Consider the following 18,404-nt stretch of genomic DNA (forward strand, 5'->3'; position numbering starts at 1 on the left):
AGCATCCGGTTCTCACAGTGGCCAACTACTGTGGCTCATGGGAAACCTGCAAGCAGGAACTAAGCACACAAGCAACACTCGGTTCCCGTGGCTTCTAGCAACTGGTATTCAGAGGTACTGCTATATATAGAATATAGAGGCAGAGCATATCCATCGTGGCTATTAGCTTCTTCCATTAATTTTTGTAGCCCTCTTTTAAAGCCGTCCAAATTGGTAGTCATCACTGCCTCCTGTGGGAGGGAGTTCCATTATTCAACTATGCATTGCAGGCAGAATTTCTCTGTCACACGGTGACATGTTCCCAGCATTCCCCCTCTTTCACCTGGGGCAGAGCAGGATGACTCGTGGTGCCCCTCCCCTCCCCTCCCCACCTACTGGTCCCCCCCACCTCCATCGGGTCCCGTGGGGCCCCCTCCCCTTACCAGCTTTAAGGCCAGCTTGCAGTTCTTGCCATCTAGGTTTGCAAAAGAGGAGTGGTTTCCGAGGATGTCATAGATGACTGGATGAGTCACGTTGCTTTCATCAATGAGCATCAGGGGGATCTGGTTCCACAGCTGCATGTTCAGATCCTGGCTAGAGTTTGTTGGGCTAGACACGGTCAGGTTCTCATTGGGAGGCTGCAGGATTCGTCCAAGGGCGGCGTCAATGAGGTTGTCCAACTCCTGCAAGTAGGGCTTTGCTTTGGAATATCTGGAAAGCAACGAACCCTAAGTTCAGTTCTCCCCATTCGCCTGTGAATTTCATGAAAATGCAACAATATCGTGGGGCAAATTTCTTCTCATAGGCACATTTTTGCAATGCCATTTCCCAATAAGCATTCTGGTATAATAATAATAACAATAATAATAATAACAATAACAATTTATTATTTATATGTAGTTTTTCACTGTATGAATTGCATTTATCCACACACTTTAGCCTTGTATGTGCACTTCTATGCACATTATTTGGCTGCAGAACTAAATTTCAAATGGGGAGAAATGTGAATTTCAGGGGGCGGCTGTGTTTCAGCCTGCACACTGTTTCAGAAAGTGGAAATCTGGCCGGTTCACCTTTGAATGCCAATTCCCCCCCCCCCCCTGCTCCCCACTAGTGGGAACTACTATAGAAATCCCACCCTCAGGTCAGGGATAAAGTGGCAGGGAGGGAAGGCTAGATTACAGAGTGATATTTCCACCAGCAAGTTGATCCTGCGGATAATTTTTCCTGGAACTTAGGAAGTGGCTGGCTGAGAGTTAGGGTCCTCCTCCTCCTCTCTGATGCCCAACTCCTTTAGAAATCCTTTCCACTTCTGACTTTCTCTAAAAGCTGCCAATTCCAGCTAAATTACCAACATCCTCCATCCTATGACCCTTGAGACAGGGTTACCCAAACCTCCCATCAGGCCCAACCAGCACAGTCATAGCAAGCTGTGGAAGGTATAAGCTGTAGCCCCAAATTCCTGGAGGGCACCAGGTTGGGGGGAAAGGCTGCCCTAAAACATAACACCTTCCCCTGGGTGTCCCTGCTCTTGCCACACGGGTGCCAACTGCTTTCCAACTGGTGGTGTGTACGCTGACCGTGAACTTTTGCCTTTGAAGGTCCAAGGCAGATAGTTTTTGTGCACAGGAATCCCCAGAATGAAAAGTCTGTTCTGCAGCATTCCAGAGGATAACCCTTGCAAGCAGTGAGAGCAGCAGATCCTACAGCCATGCTGCCAAAGGGAGGATGGTTCCTCAGGTGCAGCCATGTGGGTAGACTTCAGGAGCTGCCACCCTTTGGCGTTCAAGCAGCATCTCTTAATCCAAACTGATTTAGCACATAAAAACAAGAGGGACCTGGCAGCTGCATAAGGCCAGAGGGGGATTGTCTAGTCCAGCATCCTGCCCCAATGGGAAACCACCCCAGGCAGGACCACTGATCTTAGAACATAAGAAGAGCCTGCTGGATCAGGCCAATGGTCCATCTAGTTCAGGGTCCTTTACTATCTCTCTCTCTCTCTCTCTCTCTTTTAAAAAAAATAATTGTTATTAATTTAAATTACACACATATACAAAGAATTTACAATCTCATACTATAAAAAGAAAATTAAAGAAAAGAAAAGAAGAAAAGAAGAAAATACAGAAAAAAGAAAGAAGATAAAGCAGATTTACGTGCATAAAAAAACCTTAATCTTCCTAATTAATACTTAAATAAACACTTAAATAAAAAAGACTTCTGGCAAAATGAGTCTTCCAATCATTCAATCATACTGTCGTCATTTTTTCCGTACTGTTTTATATTCTTTAATATTGTTCCCGTCTACTCCACAAACAGTATTTGTTGTGTTTCAAGTATCACTTAAGTTCTGCTAATATGGTGTGGTTGGTACAATATGAACTTATAGAATCCTTAAATATTCTCCATTCTCCAACTATTTTCTGGTTCAATACTCCTCTAACTCTTCCTGTCAGTTTTTCCAGGGTCCTCTATTCTCAGTGGCCAGACAGATGATCTGATGGGAAGCCCACAGATGGGAAATGAGCATGACAGCACTCCTCTCCCCACCTCTGATTCCCGGAAATCGGTGTGATTTGGAGGCATAACAGCCTCCAACAGTGGAGGGAGAACCTAGTTGTGACTAATAGCCATTAATCTGTGTAAGCCATATAGGTTGGTGCCCATCACTGCCTCCTGTGGCAAGGAGTTCCATAGTTTAACTCTGCTCCATAAAAAGTCCTTTCTCCATCTCCCACCATTCAGCTTCACTGGGTGACCCTGCTGGGTTCTAGTATTACGAGGGAGGAAGTTCTCCCTCTCCACTTTGTCCTGCAGCACACAAAGTTTTATAGAATCCTGGAACTGTAGACTTGAGAGGGACCTTCAGGGTCATCTACTCCAACACCCTGCAATACATGAGCCAGAACTATGCACCTCTGTCTCACACACAGCCTTACTTGCCTTCCACTCGGCAGACCAGCTACAAACCTCCAGATCAAGGGTGTAGAAGCTGTGGCCCTCCAAGGGTTGTTGGACTCCGACTCCCATCATCAAGCCCCATCAACTGGAGAAGCAATGATACTCCTGATCTAGACTGTCTAGCAAGGCCAGAGCTCAGGGATGATGGGAGTTGTAGTCCAACAACATCTGGGGACCCACAGGTTGAGAACCGCTGAAATCCCCCCCCCCCATGCTGGACTGCAATATTGGATGCCCACCTTGCGATGAGTCCGAGGACATTTGTCCTGAAGCAGCTCACCTGTATGGGCTTGCATTGCAGATGGTGACGGCAGGGAAGGTCATGGTCTTGAAGCCAATGGCAAGGGAGGCGGAGACGCCGTAGCTCAGGTATGTTAGGATGAGGGACCCCCAGTTCCAGAAGACCAGGGAGGCAAAGAGCAGGGTCAGTAGGAACCAGATGACTTTCTTCTTGGGTCCCTCGCGGATGATGCGCTTGGGCCCGTGGGTGTTGGTGTTATCGCAGTACCAGACCAGTAGCTCTTTGTAGGTGTAGCCGGGACCCTTCTGGAGGCGATGGAGAGCCTTCACAAAGTACCGCTTCAGGGTCATTTTGGGCTCTGTCATTGGAGGAAACAGGAGCCCGTTAACGAAAACCGTCTGAAAAAACAACACCCAGAGTTGCCTTGCATGGGATAGAGGCCTACTAGCTGCTATTATGGCCCCTCCCCCTATGACGCTTGTTTCATTAGTATTATTAGTATTATTTTACTATGTATTGATGCATGAATTTTACAAGGGTGGGAACTAGTGTTAGAAACTGGGATAGAATAGCTAGGAGCCAAATGGCTCCTGGGAACTGGGCGCCAAAACAGAATGTCTAGTTGCCATTGCGGGCGGGGGGGGGGGTAGGCAACACTTGTTAATTTATTATTTTCATAATCATGAACTAATATGCAATTCACATAAGTGACACATTGTTAATATCACATTGTTAACAGAAATTGTTAATACATGTTTAATTTGGTGTTTACAATAAAAATATTGGGACCATACTTTTTCAAAATACTCTACTCTTTATTATTAAACTCCTTAACATATTGTTCTAATTTCAAACCCTGGCAGGATCATATCCCCAACAAAACATTTTTTAAAAAAGCATTCCAAGAGCAGTTTAAAATATTCAAAAAAATCACATTCTAAAGCTGTTACACTTAAAACATTTTAAGGGATCTCAGGGTTGCCAAGAACAGTGTCCTTCCACCATCAGATGCCTAGGTAAACAGGAATACTTTCATATTCCTTCTGAAAGTCAATAATGAGGGAGAGCATTCTATTAAACATGGTGCCACCGCTGAAAAGTCCCTGTCATGGGTTAACACCAACTGGGCAGCCCCCAGTGGCAGTACCACCAACAAGACCTCACCAGCTGATAATAGGATCTGAGATAGTTGATATTCACAATTGCATTGTAAGAGCATCATATCTAATTGTTCTGTACATTTAAAATGTGGAATTTTAATTGAATATATTGGTATTGATTTTGTTGATAGAAAGCACTTAGAGTCTCCTTTGAAGTACAACACAGTATATAAAAAATAACTAAATAAACAAATGGTCCTTGACAGGGATGGAGATGGGTCTGAACCGGAGCAGGGCGGGTATGAAAAATCTACCAGGAATTTGTTCTCTGTAAACCTCATTGAAATGAACAGAAACCGGACAGTGGTGCCAGGCCTGGTGGATTGGGCCCCCTGCTGGAGTCATCGAGGAGGAAGTCAAGTGCCATGTGGATCTTCCACTCAAGGCACCAAATGTTTTGGTCAACCCTGGATTTAGATTTTGCCAGAATGATTCATATTTGCTCTCTGGAAACCAGGAGATATTTCTGCCACTCCTTTCTCCATCTATGCAAACCCATGCAGGTGGGCAAAGCTCTTTTCCCACCATCTGTACAGGGGAGCAGACTATGGCCTGCCAAGGAATGGCTGCCACAGAAAACCAATTCACTGTGAAATGGTGGCCATTTTAGCCTTCACGATGAAGAGCCAGGGAGTTAGGGTGCCATAAGCCAGAGCAACACTTCTGCGGGACTCCTCAGGCTGCTTCTAGACTGTTCTCCAGGGGAGCCAATCGTAGACCAGCCAATTCAGGTTGCATAGTTAAAGTAGTGGGTTGGGTGCTCTTGCGCAATCCCCCAAATCCCAAACTTTTTGCAGCAAGGGAGGCGAGAGGGAAAGGGAGTAGAAAGTGTAGGTTAACAACTGCTTGACATTGTGTAAAGGATAGAAGAAGAGTTCTGCTGGATCAGACCACCATCTGGCACAGTATCCTGTTCTCACAGTGGCCAACCAGACGCCCCCCCCAATGGGCAACTCAAAAGCAACCTCCCTACAAATGAATGCTTGATAAACAGCCAACTTTGTGCCAATGAAACAAGATGAATGGTCGGTAAACAGGTCACCTGGAACTGGTCTCAGGCACAAAGCAGACATGGTGGAGTTATGGGGAGGAAGGAAGAACAGACCCTGCAAATGTCCCTATTTTCCACGGATGTCCCTGATTTAGAGAAGCTGTCCCAGCTTCTGATTTGATCCTGGGATGTCCCGCTTTTCCTTAGGGTGTCCCTATTTTCATTGGAGAAATGTTGGAGGGTATGGGAAAAAAATGGACTGGGTCCCCCACCCCCTTCACTTATCCCCCCCCCAACTACTTTCACCCGTGTTTGGTGACAGGTCTCAGAAGCTGCAGGAGGACACAAATGATTCCAAGCCCCCTTTGGGGCACCTTCTTATCCTCTGCGACTTGTTAGGGGTGCAGCTTTCATGGTCTCTAGAGACCCTCCCTCCTGCCCAGTGGAAGCAAGGAACATAGCTGCCCCCGCCCCCCCAGCAAGCCTCTGCTCTCCTGGAGGCTGAAGGAGGAAGATTCCTCCCAGGCAAGAAAGAGCTGTCTGGCAGGGGCAGGACCAGAGGTTATGTTTTTCAAATACTTTCGCCTTTAAGATACCATCGGTACATTTTGTTCTGCCGATGGAGGGCTGTGGCGTAGTTTGCATTGGCCTCGCGAGCCCTAAAAGGCACGCCTTGTACTCCTCTAGCATGCCAAGGATGCATATTTCTGAATCGGTCGATCCCAAGGTGGAATGTCGAAACGAGAGAGAAAAGAGAAACCCAACGAGTGCTTAGACAACGGTTTGTAAGGTGTAAGGGCTCATCCACACTGACCTTTGGCCCTGTTCTTTCCAGGCACAGGCCTGCAATTTTAAGCACACTTTTTCATTTTTGCTCCAGAGCTTTCCCTGCAGAAACCCGCTCTTTAAAGCTGAATTGGATTGCCATTTGCTCTGATTTAAAGAGTGGGTTTTCGCAGGGAAACCAAAGGGGGGACACACACACTCAGACATAGAGCTTTCAAGTGCAGACCGTGGCTGAAAAGTAGAGAGGAAAGGAAAATGTGGATAAGCCCTAAGAGATGAAGCCAGAGCTAATCTGAGCAAGGCCAGCAGGGCTCAGTGGCAGGACACCTGCTTGGCATGCAGAAGGTCCCAGGTTCTGTCCTCAGTGGCATCTCCAGGTAGGGATGGGAATGTCCCTTGTCAGAAACCCTGGAGAGTCACTGCCAGGCTGCACAGATCTTCTTCTTTGGTGATCACTCGTAGCCAAGATTGTCTTCCATGAACACGGTTTTAACAGCGAGTCCGTAAGTGACTGTGGAGGCCAGTTCTGGATCCACATGTCCTTCCACAATTGAGACAGGTTTCTGGGCAGGAGTTGATCATGGCAGAGGCGGACCTGGGGGTGGGGCGAGCCGCCCACGGGGGTGGCGTGGCGAGTGTCCCATAGGGATGTGGTAGCGAGCACAGGGTTGACGCATCCCATGGGGGTGGCGCAGTGATGTCACTCCTCTCAGGGATGACACCCGGGGTGAACTGCACCCCCTTCCTCTGCCAGTGGATCATGGTGAAGATTTGTCAAGCGTGCCTTCCTCTTAGCGTGTTTCTCCCTTTCGTCATGAGTTCGAGCATCCTCAAAGCCCATGACACCTTTGGTAAAGGCTGTTCCCCAATTGGAGCACTCGCAGGCCAGTGTTTCCCAGTTGTCGATGTTTACACTAGATTTTTAAAGCTTTGCCTTGAGAGAGTCTAGTTTGTTGACCACCAACATTACGTTTTCCATTTTTAAGTTTGGAATAGAGTAGTTGCTTTGGAAGACAATAAGCAGGCACCCGCACAACATGACCAGTCTAATGAAGTTGATGTTGAAGAATCCTTGCTTTGAAACTGGTGATCTTTGCTTCTTCCATTGCACTGGCATTAGTTCGCTTGTCTTCCCAAGTGATAATATGGAGCTAGATGGACCAGTGGTCTCACTCAGTTTTCTATGTCCTGGTTTAAATCAGCCCTTTATTTAGAACAATGAGAACTGGAGCCTTCTGTTGCTTTTAAAGGAAAGAACCATAGCTCAGTGGAAGTAGAGTATTGCTTTTCACACAAAAAAATTCCAGGTTGAATCCCCAATATCTCCAAGTGGAGCTGGGAATGTCCTCTGTCGGACACACTGGAGAGTTGCTGCCAGTCAGTGTTCGCAATACTGCACTAGATGGAAGCAAGTCAGCTTCCTCCGTTCTCTTTGATGGGGCACAGAAGACCTTGTGAAGAGAAGCAGCTGTGGGGACTTTCATTCTTACAGGGTCCCATTCTTGTCCATTTCTGATACGTTAGCCCAGGAGGCAACAAGGTCTTGGATCTTAAAGTTCTTCCCAATGTTTAGTCGGAATCTCCTTTCCTGCAATTTGAATCCATTGGCTTGATCCTACCTTCTGCAGCAGCAGAAAAGAAGCTTGTGTCATCTTCCATGTGGATTTTTGAAGATGACTATCAAATCAACTCCCAGTCTCTTCTCCAGGCTAAACTCTCTCAACCATTCCTCAACGGCCTTGGTTTCCAGCAGTGTTAGAAACTCAGAGATATAAGCTAGGCACCAAATGGCTCTTTAAACCAGGGTTTCATTTGCCAAAACGGAATGCCTAGTTGCCATTTTGGGGCCAGATGGCTTGAAAGTCATATTTTCAATCCGATTGTGCAGATAAAATATAATGGATAGAATTCTACAGGATGTGTTGCTAGTGTGTGAAAAGGGTCAAGATCCCAGGATCCCCAGGAATGCACCTCCAGAAGGTGGAGAGGTCAGGCGCCATCCTGGCATCCAGGTATCTTCACTTGGTTGCAAGTGGCTGCTAGCACAGGTACAAAATGTGCCTGGTATCTGGTGAATTTTGAACGTTGATTTCCAGACCCTTGATTAACTTGGTCTCTCTCTCTGAACACCTTCCAGCTTGTCAATATCTTTCTACAACTATGGTACCCAGAACTGGACACAAGATTCCAGGTGGGGACTGATCATCTTCTCAGATATCTATCTATCATCTATCTATCTATCTATCTAAGCCTTCATCCAAGGATCACAGGGTGGTTTACAATATAAAAACACAAAAATACATAGTAACAAACAAAAACGAACCTCCTCTTCCAGTTTAAAAGGCCATGTTTAATTAGCCAAAGGCCTGGGAGATGAGGAATGTTTTTGCCTGGCACCTAAAGATATGTAATGAAGGCACCAGGTGAACCTCCCTGGGGAAAGAACTCTACAAATGGGGAATCACCACAGAAAAGGCCAGATAACTCCCAGATAAACACACCCAATTCTTCACCTGTTCCTCAGAGGTCTTGTTTTTTTCCATATCGCTGACCATCTTTGGTCTGATTCAATCAGGAGTTGAACTCCTGATTCAATCAGTTGAATCCCGCCTTGGTCTCCTGCAGATCCTCATCTCTCGCTGCCCTGCCCCAAATTGCTCTTTCATAGAGCCAGATGGAGATTCCTCCCCTCCCCCAGGGGCCATCTTCTTCTTCTTCTTCTGTACGCAAATCCCATTAGAGAAGAATGAACTCAGGTTGAAGCAAACACACTCAGACTCTGCTAGGCAAAGGCTGCCATGCCAGGCGCTCTGGGCGCGGGTGTTTGTTCCCGGATGAGTCACTCATCTCCCCAGCGGGCAAATGGGGATGCTGTGTAGCTAACGAGAGGTGGCCAGGAGCCCACGTTACCTTTGGCAAAGCACCAGCACACTTCCTGGGTGCCTTTAATTTTCCCAAACATGAACGCACACACTGCAAAACCTGACGGCGGCATATGCAGAAAATGCAAGCTGGCTCATGAAGAAGCACGAGGCAAAGGGGGAGGGCCATAGCTCAGTGGCAGAGCATCTGCCTTGCATGCAGAAGGGCACAGGTTCTATCCCCAGGTGGGGCTGGGAGAGAGAGTCCCCCTGCCTGAAACCCTGGAGAGCTGCCATTGTCAGGGCAATGTCTCATCCAATAATTCCAATGGATTGCTGAATATTGCTTCATTGGATAGAAGTTGTTTATTTTAAAGTTACTGCGACTTTTTTGCATTGGATCCGATTGTTATTAGGTGTGTGATCTTTGCTGTCTATTTTGTCATTTCTTCACCTTGTTTATAGTAAGTGGTACTTTGGTTCTCAAACTTAATCCGTTCCGGAAGTCCATTCCAAAATCAAAGCGTTCCAAAACCAAGGCGCGCTTTCCCATAAAAAGTAATGTAAAATGGATCAATCCTTTCCAGACTTTTAAAAACAAACCCTAAAATGGCAATTTAACATGAATTTTATTATCTAACAAGACAATTGATCCATAAAATAAAAGCAATAAACAATGTACTGCAGGCACACAATCAATCAATCAGTAGCTGAACTGGGTTCCACACAGTCACAAAAACAAAACAAAAAAGCCTCAAAAACAAAAACACAAAATAAATAGCAAAAACAGACAGACCTCAGCGTAACACTAAAAACGGAGCATGTTCGACTTCCGAAAAAAAGTTCGCAAAATGGAACACTTACTTCCGGGTTTGCGGTGTTTGGGTTCCAAGTTGTTTGAGTACCAAGGTGTTTGAGAACTGAGGTACCGCCATATAGAAAGGTGGGATACAAATTAAAAGTGAAATGAAATCCATACTTACTTTCTTCCCCATGCTTACTATTCACCCCCCCCATTTCATTTCTAGGCACTGGTCCACACTTTCCCAGTCCATATCTGAGCATTTTGGGGGGTGGGGGGTTTGCCATGACATTTCCCCCACAAAAACAGGCTCTAAAGCTGAATGGCAATTTGGGATTTATGTGGATTTATTTTCAGCTGTAAAGAGCAGGTTTTTACAGAAAAAGCAACAGGGCCAAAAAACCCAAAACCTGCTTGGAGATGGAGCTTTAAAGCATGGGCCCGTACCTAGAAACGCAGCACGAAAGGAAGTCTGGATGAGCCCTCCATGTAGAGACTACTGAGCTAGATGGACCAAAGGTCCAGCTCAGTAGAAGGCAGCAGCGTCCAATCATGCTGTCATCTCAGGGACTGCACCAAAGTCAAACCAGGCTAAGACCCGCTGCTCCCTGAGGCTGGGAAAAAAAGCCTCTCCACCTTGGTCATGGGCACTGCAGGCCCAGGGAGCGGAACGGGTGTCTGCAGACGGCGCACAGAGTCCGATCGGGAGGCATTTGCAATCTCTAGCCTGGCAGGCTGGCTGAGTGGTAGGGAGCCAGTGGCGGAAGCCAGAAGCAATGCGCTGTGACCAGGCAAAGGAAACATTTGCCAGGCATGCAGAATCTGTACTACAATTGGCCACAGTTTTGCTTTTGTGGGGAGCACCTGCAAAGTCAGCTGTCGTTGCATGTGTTTGGCAAACTCTGACCCAGCAGGACGAATCTTTAGGCTTCTTTCTTTGTGCAAACAGCAGTGTGTGTGTGTGTGTGTAGCTACGGCTCTCGTCCAGTCTAGGAAGACTTGCATAGAGGCACTACACATTTTCAAAAGCCAGAAGTGGGAAAATTGTTGAGGACAAGTTCCGCCTCATTCATCTCCCTGATGTGGAAAGAGAGATGACTGCAGGAGAAGGAAGCAGGGCCATAGGAAGGGGTGGGGGGTGGGGGCAGACCGTCCTGTGTGCCCTCACCGAGGGAGGTGACATTCGGCGCGCCACTTTTTTTTTTTAATAATGTTTATTATTTTTCCAAAAACACTAAAAGAAAAAAGAAAAAAAAGGAAAAAAACAATACAATACAACACATCAAATTAACAAAACAAGACTAAGACAATAAAATAAATCAACCAATTTCATTATCCCATCTTTCATTCACTTATTTCCACGACCTCCTCACACCTCCCTTTTTGTATTCCACTTCTATTAATTATTTCAGCAATTTCTTTCCATCCTCCTCTGTTTTCTATCCTTGGGAGTCGCGCCACTTGCCCATGACTCCCAAGCCTACCCTGAGCCGTGGGGTTAGTGGGGGAGCTGTGCCATTCTGTCAGCAGCATTCCCTCCTTCCCACTTTGTTTTGACAGCTTGGGGGAGGCTTGGGAGTTGCAGGCGGGCAGTGCGCTGAATGTCTGCCATGGGTGGCGTGCTCCGCTCCCGTGGGCTGCTTGCTCTGCCTCCGGCTGCACGCCGCTCCAGACACCCAAGCGGCTATCCTGGGAGGGCACCCTCCACACCATGCCCCCCTTGGGAGTGCGCCCACCCTGGGCAGCGCAGATATATGCTCCGCTGCTGGAAGGAAGCCCATTCAGCTGGGTCTACAGCACTACTGTAAGACCATCCCAGCCCTGATTTGCTCCTTTGGCAGAGCTGGGGCTGGCATTTTTTGAGTCCTTGGCAGATATCAGTAGCCAAGGAGCTTGGGGGGGGGGGCTGGCAGACCAGGAGGCTCCCCCATTCTTGCAGGCCCTTGGGTGGCAAAGGGCCCACCTCCATCCCTTCCCCAGGAGACCTCAGGGTGAACGGACAGGAAGGAAGAGGAGGACATCTGGCAAGATCCAGTGGTGGAGTGGAGAAGGGCCAAAGCCTCACCATTAATTCCATGGCAGGGACATCCACATCTTCTCCCAGATCACAGCCAATCCTCTACATGCCAAACAAGTCAGAAGCTGTTCTCAGAGAGAGGTCCCCACTCATAGAAGCTAAGCAGGGTCAGGGGGAATCAATTCCATCAGCATGCACAGCCAAGGGTTCAAGTGCACCTTCTATTTTGAGAAAATCCCAAAGCCGCTTTCTTAGGACCAACAGAAATGCTGCAGAATAACTGAGCAAGCTTTTGAGTCCATCAGATCTCTTCCACAGGCTGGAAGTTAATCAAAGTGGAAGGGATGAAAGAATTGGGCGTTCAAGCCACTGTGTCTGCCCAGGCCAAAAGCACCTTTTTGTTGGATAGGCTTAGAAGGTAACCTGTGCTGTAGCGCACCTGGAACTCAGAATTTGGGGAGGGGACATAGCTCAGTGGCAGAGTTATCTGCCTTGCAAGCAGAAGGTCCCAGGTTCAGTTCCTGATGGCATCTCCTGCTAGAGTTGGGAGTGACTCTTGCCTGAAATTCTGGAGTGCAGCTGCCAGTCAGTGTGGACAATACTCAGCTAGAACAATGGCCTGACAGTATGGCAGCTTCCTATGTTCCTAATTTGCATCTACACGCCACTGGTGGGAGTCTTGCATCCAGGATCACTCCATGCGAGGAGGGAGCCTGGAAGGCATAACTGCCAGAGGAGAAACGGATCAGAGAGAGTCATCTTAGGACCTGTCCTGGTTTTTCACCACCACCCATTTCGCCATGCAGGATACGACTGCATCAAACCTGTCTGCAAACTGAGCTACATCCACCCAGTTGATCTTTCTAGGCGCAGCCTCCCTGTGCCTTACCTGGTGAGCTTCTGTCTTCTCCAGTAATTGCTGGTGGATCCATAGTGATCTAGGATGGCGTTGGCTCAAAAGATGCCACAGGGGGAGTGAAATGGGCAGAGGGCGCTGTCCTCCATTCGCCAACGGGAGGCGAGTGCCTTCCAAGACCCACTCAAGTACCAGGCAGAGCTAAGGGAGCTTCAACCAATAGCTCCTTCCTGTGGCAGAATTTCTCAGGCGTTGGCAGAAATGGCTGTTTTCAGGAGCAGAATAAGCCTTGGGTTACACATGTACAAAAGGGGGTGTCCCCTTTGTCTTCTGCAAAAGGGAAAGAGGCAGATTATAAATGACCATTGTTAAAAATGTCATTATCACCACCTGTCCCTTTCTGCATTCATTTCCTTCTGACTTCGCTGTTCACAATGCCCCTTCCCTCCAAAAACCCCCACCTATGTGACTATATACCTGCAACTCAATACAGTGGTACCTCAGGTTAAGTACTTAATTTGTTCCGGAGGTCTGTACTTAACCTGAAACTGTTCTTAACCTGAAGCACCACTTTAGTTAATGGGGCCTCCTGCTGCTGCCGCGCCGCCGGAACATGATTTCTGTTCTCAACCTGAAGCAAAGTTCTTAACCTGAGGTAATATTTCTGGGTTAGCGGAGTCTGTAACCTGAAGCGTATGTAACCTGAAGCATATGTAACCTGAGGTACCACTGTATATGATTTAATACACCTGACACAGTGGCATGTACTCCACAAAAGTTCTTGCCATTGTGAATTTGTTAGCCTTTAAGGTGCCACAAGACTCTTCTCAGGCTTTCAAGGCAGAGGGATGTCTTTAAAACAAATTGTTTAGCAGTTTTTTGTGTTTTTAGCCTACACTATGCAGAGACAGGAGGCACAATTGCCTTGAAAGTGCAGCAAGTTTAAAACTCATCCCTCAGAATCTCCTCTCAACATTTGAAGATCTCAAAGTTTGAAAGGATGCACACAGATTTTAAAATTTGGGTTAAGCTTTGCGATTGTAGGGGGGTAAATGGATCCTCCCTGCAGTCTTTCTCAATACAGGTAAGAAGCATCTCATGGGGCAGGGGGATGAAAACAAATGCTTGAATCTACATAGAATCACAGAATTGTAGAGTTGGAAGGGACCACAAGGTTCATCTAGTCCAGGCATGTTCAAAGTCCATTTTGGGGGCTTAATCCGGCCCACTGGTTAGTTTAATCTGGCCCCTGTGGCAGTTTATTTCCTGGGATAAAGTCCTAAAAAACCTCAACAACTTCAACCCTAAAAAATGGTTAACAACTTTGGTCGGCCCTCATGGCCCTTCACTTCATCAAATCTGGCCCTCTTTGAAAAAAGTTTGGACACCACTGATCTAGTCCAGGGGTAGGCAAGCTAAGGCCCAGGGGCCAGATCTGGCCCAATCGCCTTCTAAATCCGGCCCGCAGATGGTCTGGGAATCAGCGTGTTTTTACATGAGTAGAATGTGTCCTTTTATTTAAAATGCATCTCTGGGTTATTTGTGGGGCATAGGAATTCATTCATCCCCCCCCCCCCAAATATAGTCCAGCCACCCACAAGGTCTGAGGGACGGTGGACCGGCCCCCTGCTGAGAAGGTTTGCTGACCCCTGATAGTCCTACCCCCTGCAATGCAGGAATATTTTGCCCAACGTGGGGCAAATTAAGCATGAGATTAAGAGTCTCTTGCTCTACGGACTGAACTACTCTCACAGATGCCATCAGAGCTCGTACTTGCTGCTCCGATTTCTTGACACTGCAGAGGGTCCATGAAGATCCCCCAGAAGAAATGCAAAATGGGAGTGTAGGGCAACAGAGGAGCAAGAGACTGCAGGAAAAGCTCCAGGTAGGCAAGGAAGCTAGATGGGCCCAAGGCGGCAGCACCAGCAGGCCTGACTGTGTGACTGAGAGCTAAAGGGAAATGCAAACAAAATGTCCCAGGTTCAGTCCCCAGGTCAGGTTGGGTGAGACACCTGCCTGAAACCCTAGAGAACCACTGCTGCCCGTCGGTGTGGACAGTACTGAGCTAGAAGGACCCAATGGTCTGATGCAGTACAAGGCTGTGGGAGACAGGTGAACATCTCCTGGGGTTTTTGAAGCCCTCCCTCCAGCAGCTGTTCCACCTGTGCTGCTCACTCAGCTGTTGAAACTAAGGTGTGGCTTGTGAGCGTCAGCTGGGAGCACTGGATTGGCATCCCTGATGCTGCCACCCACAACAACCTGCCCTGTCATCAAGCTCAGCAGGACACACACTTCACCTGGCAGAGCACCGAGGATGTTTTCTGGCTAGCATGGCAAATGGGACACATTTGGGGAAACAGAGCTCTGTGTTGCTCTTTGGATGCTGTTTCTAGCATGCAGAAACTGGGGGTTGCAAGAGCTGGTCTTTGACAGGGAAGTTGAGCAACAAGGCAGAAGAGAAGGACTTTTATGAGCACAGCAAAGTTGCTCACTTAAAACAGGCAGAAACTGGACTCTGGGAGTCCAAGACTCTTGGCACCCAGACAGCGCAAGGTCCTCCCTCCATCATTCAGGCTGCCCGTGGCTCAGAGCCCAAAGCCTTCAGGTTGGGAAGAACAAATAGTTTGAACCACCTGAGATCACTCACTGAGCTTCTTGAACTTTGACTCCTCGTTTGGAAACTGGAATAACCACCATTTAAATAAGCAGAGATCTTTGATAGGCCGGTTAAGGATGGCTCCAGCTCTTGGCTTAGGGACTTATTCAAGCAAACGGTGGCAGAAGTTATTTGAGTATTTCTAGCAATAACTGGGTTTTTTTATATTATTATTGATTGATACCTGCTTCATAAGAACGTTAGAAGAGTCTTCTGGATCAGGCCAATGGTTCATCTAGTTCAACATCTTGTTCTAAAAGTGGCCAAGCAGATGTCTATTATAAGACACCCACAAGCAGGACTTCAGCCCCAAAGCACTCTCTACCTTCCTGTGGTTTGCAGCAACTGGTTTTGAGAAGCCGGGCTGCCTCCAACTTTGGGGGCAGAGATAGCTATCATGGCTAGTAGCCCTTGATATAAATTTGCTGAATCCTCTTTTAAACCCATCCAAATCGGTGGTCATCCCTGTCTCCTGTGGGAGGGAGTTCCAAAGATTAACTATGCAATGCATAAAGAAGTGCTTCGTTTGCAGGCGATCAGCTTGGCTTAAACCACCCTTCCCCAAACTTGATGCCTTCCGGATATTTTGGGTGGCACCTCCCATCAGCCCCAGGCAGCATAGCTGCAGGGCACAGAGGCTGGTGAGAGTTGTAGCCCCAAACTTCTGGAGGGCACCAGGTTGGGGAAGGGTCAAGGTTAATCTTCAAAGGAGCCTTTCCCAATAATTAAAAAAAAGAAAGGATTTGGTCTTTAGCTGGAACTAGGGAAGGGCAGTGCACTTTGGTGATTCTGACCTTCAATGTTGCTCCCATATAGAATCGCAGAGTTGGAAGGGACCACAAAGCTCATCTAGTCCAACCCCCTGCAATGCAGGAAACTTTTTTGCCTAACATGGGTTTCGAACCCACAACCCTGAGATTAAGAGTCTCATGCTCTAACAACTGAGCTATCCTTCCTGTGTGCTGCTGCTGCCCCCTCCTCCCCACAGCCAGCATGATCTGCTCCAAACCCTTACCCCCCTCCCAGGGTCACTTCACACATGACACACTTTCCCATATAACAGCAGAACATTGTGCACATGCCAAACACACGTTTTCCACGATGTACATGAGCTGCACTTGTCGAAAAGCTGGTGGTTTCAGTCTTGCACAATTCTGATTCTTGGGGAGGGGCAGCGGGCAGCCAAATCTGGCCCTGGCAGAGAGGAGTGGAGCAGGTTTAGGCAAAACTGTGCATCCCTGCTCCCAATTGCGTGTGTGTGTGTGTGTGTGTGTGTGTGTGTGTGTGTGTGTGTCATTATTCTCCCAGTTTAGCTAACCCTGAGCCAGAAAACAGCCTCAGTGTGGCCAATAGATTACTATCCCCCCCCCTTTTCAACACGGAGGTCTCCAGAGGAGTTACAACAATCTAAAAATGCCATTACAGTGGTACCTCAGGTTAAGTACTTAATTCGTTCTGGAGGTCCGTTCTTAACCTGAAACTGTTCTTAACCTGAAGCACCACTTTAGCTAATGGGGCCTCCTGCTGCCGCTGCGCTGCCGGAGCCCGATTTCTGTTCTCATCCTGAAGCAAAGTTCTTAACCCGAAGTAATATTTCTGGGTTAGCGGAGTCTGTAACCTGAAGCGTATGTAACCTGAAGCGTCTGTAACCCAAGGTACCACTGTACAGTATTAAATCAGTTAAAATAAATTGCGGTCAAGAGAGCATTGGAGGAGCCCGACGGTCACTGGATCAGGACAAAGGACACGGGGTAGGGTAACCTAGTCCAGCATTTTGTTCTCACCCTCTTCTGGGAGGCCCACAAACAGAGCCTGAGCGCAGCACAGACACCGCGGCTGGTAGCCACGGATAGCGTCATTCACCGCCATGGATTTTTCTACACCTGTAGTGCTCTGCCACTGGAACTCCCTGCCAATTGAAGGCTGGAGAGCTTCAGAAGACGAGAGGGGAAGCAGCAGCAGAAGCCCAGATGGGTGAAGGGTTCTGGCACTTGCTCGCCCCCTGGGAATGAAGTTAACCCCTTTCTTAACCTAGGGAGGTTCTCTCAAGGTTTAAGGGGGGGGGGGAGAGAGATTTACATCCTATAATCATCGCAGGTAAAGGGGAGGGGTTTTTTTTGGGATGTAGGGAGGCAGCTTTCAGACCTCTTGGAAGAGGGAACGTTCCGGACTCCAATAAGCAAGAGTCGTATGAACTTGAGCCATGGGGCCCCTTCTGTCTTCATCGAAGGCGACCCCTCCCGCTCTGCTAGGGATTCCTCCTGTTCTCGATCCCTTAGGTGGGATCAGGGGCGCCCCCCCCCCCACCGGAGATGATCGCTTAGGGGAGCCGGCGGAAGAGGCAGCCCTCCGGTTCGACGGAGTCCCCGGACAGTTTGATTCCCTTTCCCCCCACTCGGCTCGGAGGGGTTCTTGGAAGGAGCGACCCGCCCATCCCTCACCTGCCTCTCCGCCTGCTTGGCGGCAGGTGCTCCCGCTGGTCCCGCGGACGCCTTCCTGCGTCTTCCCCGACGGCTCCGTCTCAGGCTCCGTCTCTCCCTGGAGCTCCCGCCTCCTCCGTCGCCTCTGCCCCTTTCTGTTGCCCGGAGCGCCCTCCGTTCCTTCCCACCCGCCTCCCGCTCACTTGCCAAATCCTCGCCCGCCCCCACCCTCAGGTCGCCACCTCTTCCTCAGTCTCGTTAGTACAACGGCCCGGCAGGCGGAAATGCGGCCGGCGAAGCTTTTCCCAGGCGGGAGGATGCGGCTCCAGTTGGATTCCTCCCCGTCGGCGGGCTGGGAAGGGAAGGCGTGCCGGGTTTAGGGAAGAAAAAGCACTCTGAACATGCGCAGAAGCCGTCTCTACGCCAACCTTTCCGACAGGGGGCGCTGCGCTTCTGACTACCAGGGCCGCGAGGCTGCTCCCGCTGCCCACCCCCTCTGGCGACCTTTCAGTGCGGGGCAGAGCAGAGAGGGAGGGGAATCGGGACCTGTCTGACTCGGCTGCTGCAGAGCAACCACCCAGCCCAGGACAGGTTTCCTCCAGCTCATAGCCCCTTCCCGTCCTGAATTCTCAAAATGCCTCTGAATTAGTTGCTGGGAATCGCAGGTGGGGAGAGAG

At 48.6% G+C, this 18,404-nt stretch overlaps 1 protein-coding gene across 3 annotated transcripts in view; it reads right to left on the bottom strand.

Moving 5' to 3' along the window:
* The window catches only part of SCNN1B (sodium channel epithelial 1 subunit beta), a 36,760-nt gene extending 18,842 nt beyond the window's left edge, over positions 1-17,918 (bottom strand). The window contains exons 1-4 of one of the 3 annotated variants that reach the window (XM_080980169.1): positions 17,753-17,918; positions 12,685-12,981; positions 3,218-3,536; positions 423-690 (exon numbers count right to left, since the gene is read on the bottom strand). In XM_080980169.1, the coding sequence (XP_080836295.1) occupies positions 423-690; positions 3,218-3,536; positions 12,685-12,727 (630 nt within the window). In that variant the 5' untranslated portion in view covers positions 12,728-12,981; positions 17,753-17,918. Of the gene's footprint in view, positions 1-422; positions 691-3,217; positions 3,537-12,684; positions 12,982-15,491; positions 15,561-17,748 lie in introns of those variants that run through there. The other 2 variants (XM_080980167.1, XM_080980168.1) reach the window with 2 other exon arrangements.
* Between the last annotated feature and the right edge of the window lie 486 nt (positions 17,919-18,404).

This window comes from Podarcis pityusensis (genome assembly GCF_964106645.2).
Source record: "Podarcis pityusensis genome assembly, chromosome: 14".
Lineage (NCBI taxonomy): Eukaryota > Metazoa > Chordata > Lepidosauria > Squamata > Lacertidae > Podarcis > Podarcis pityusensis.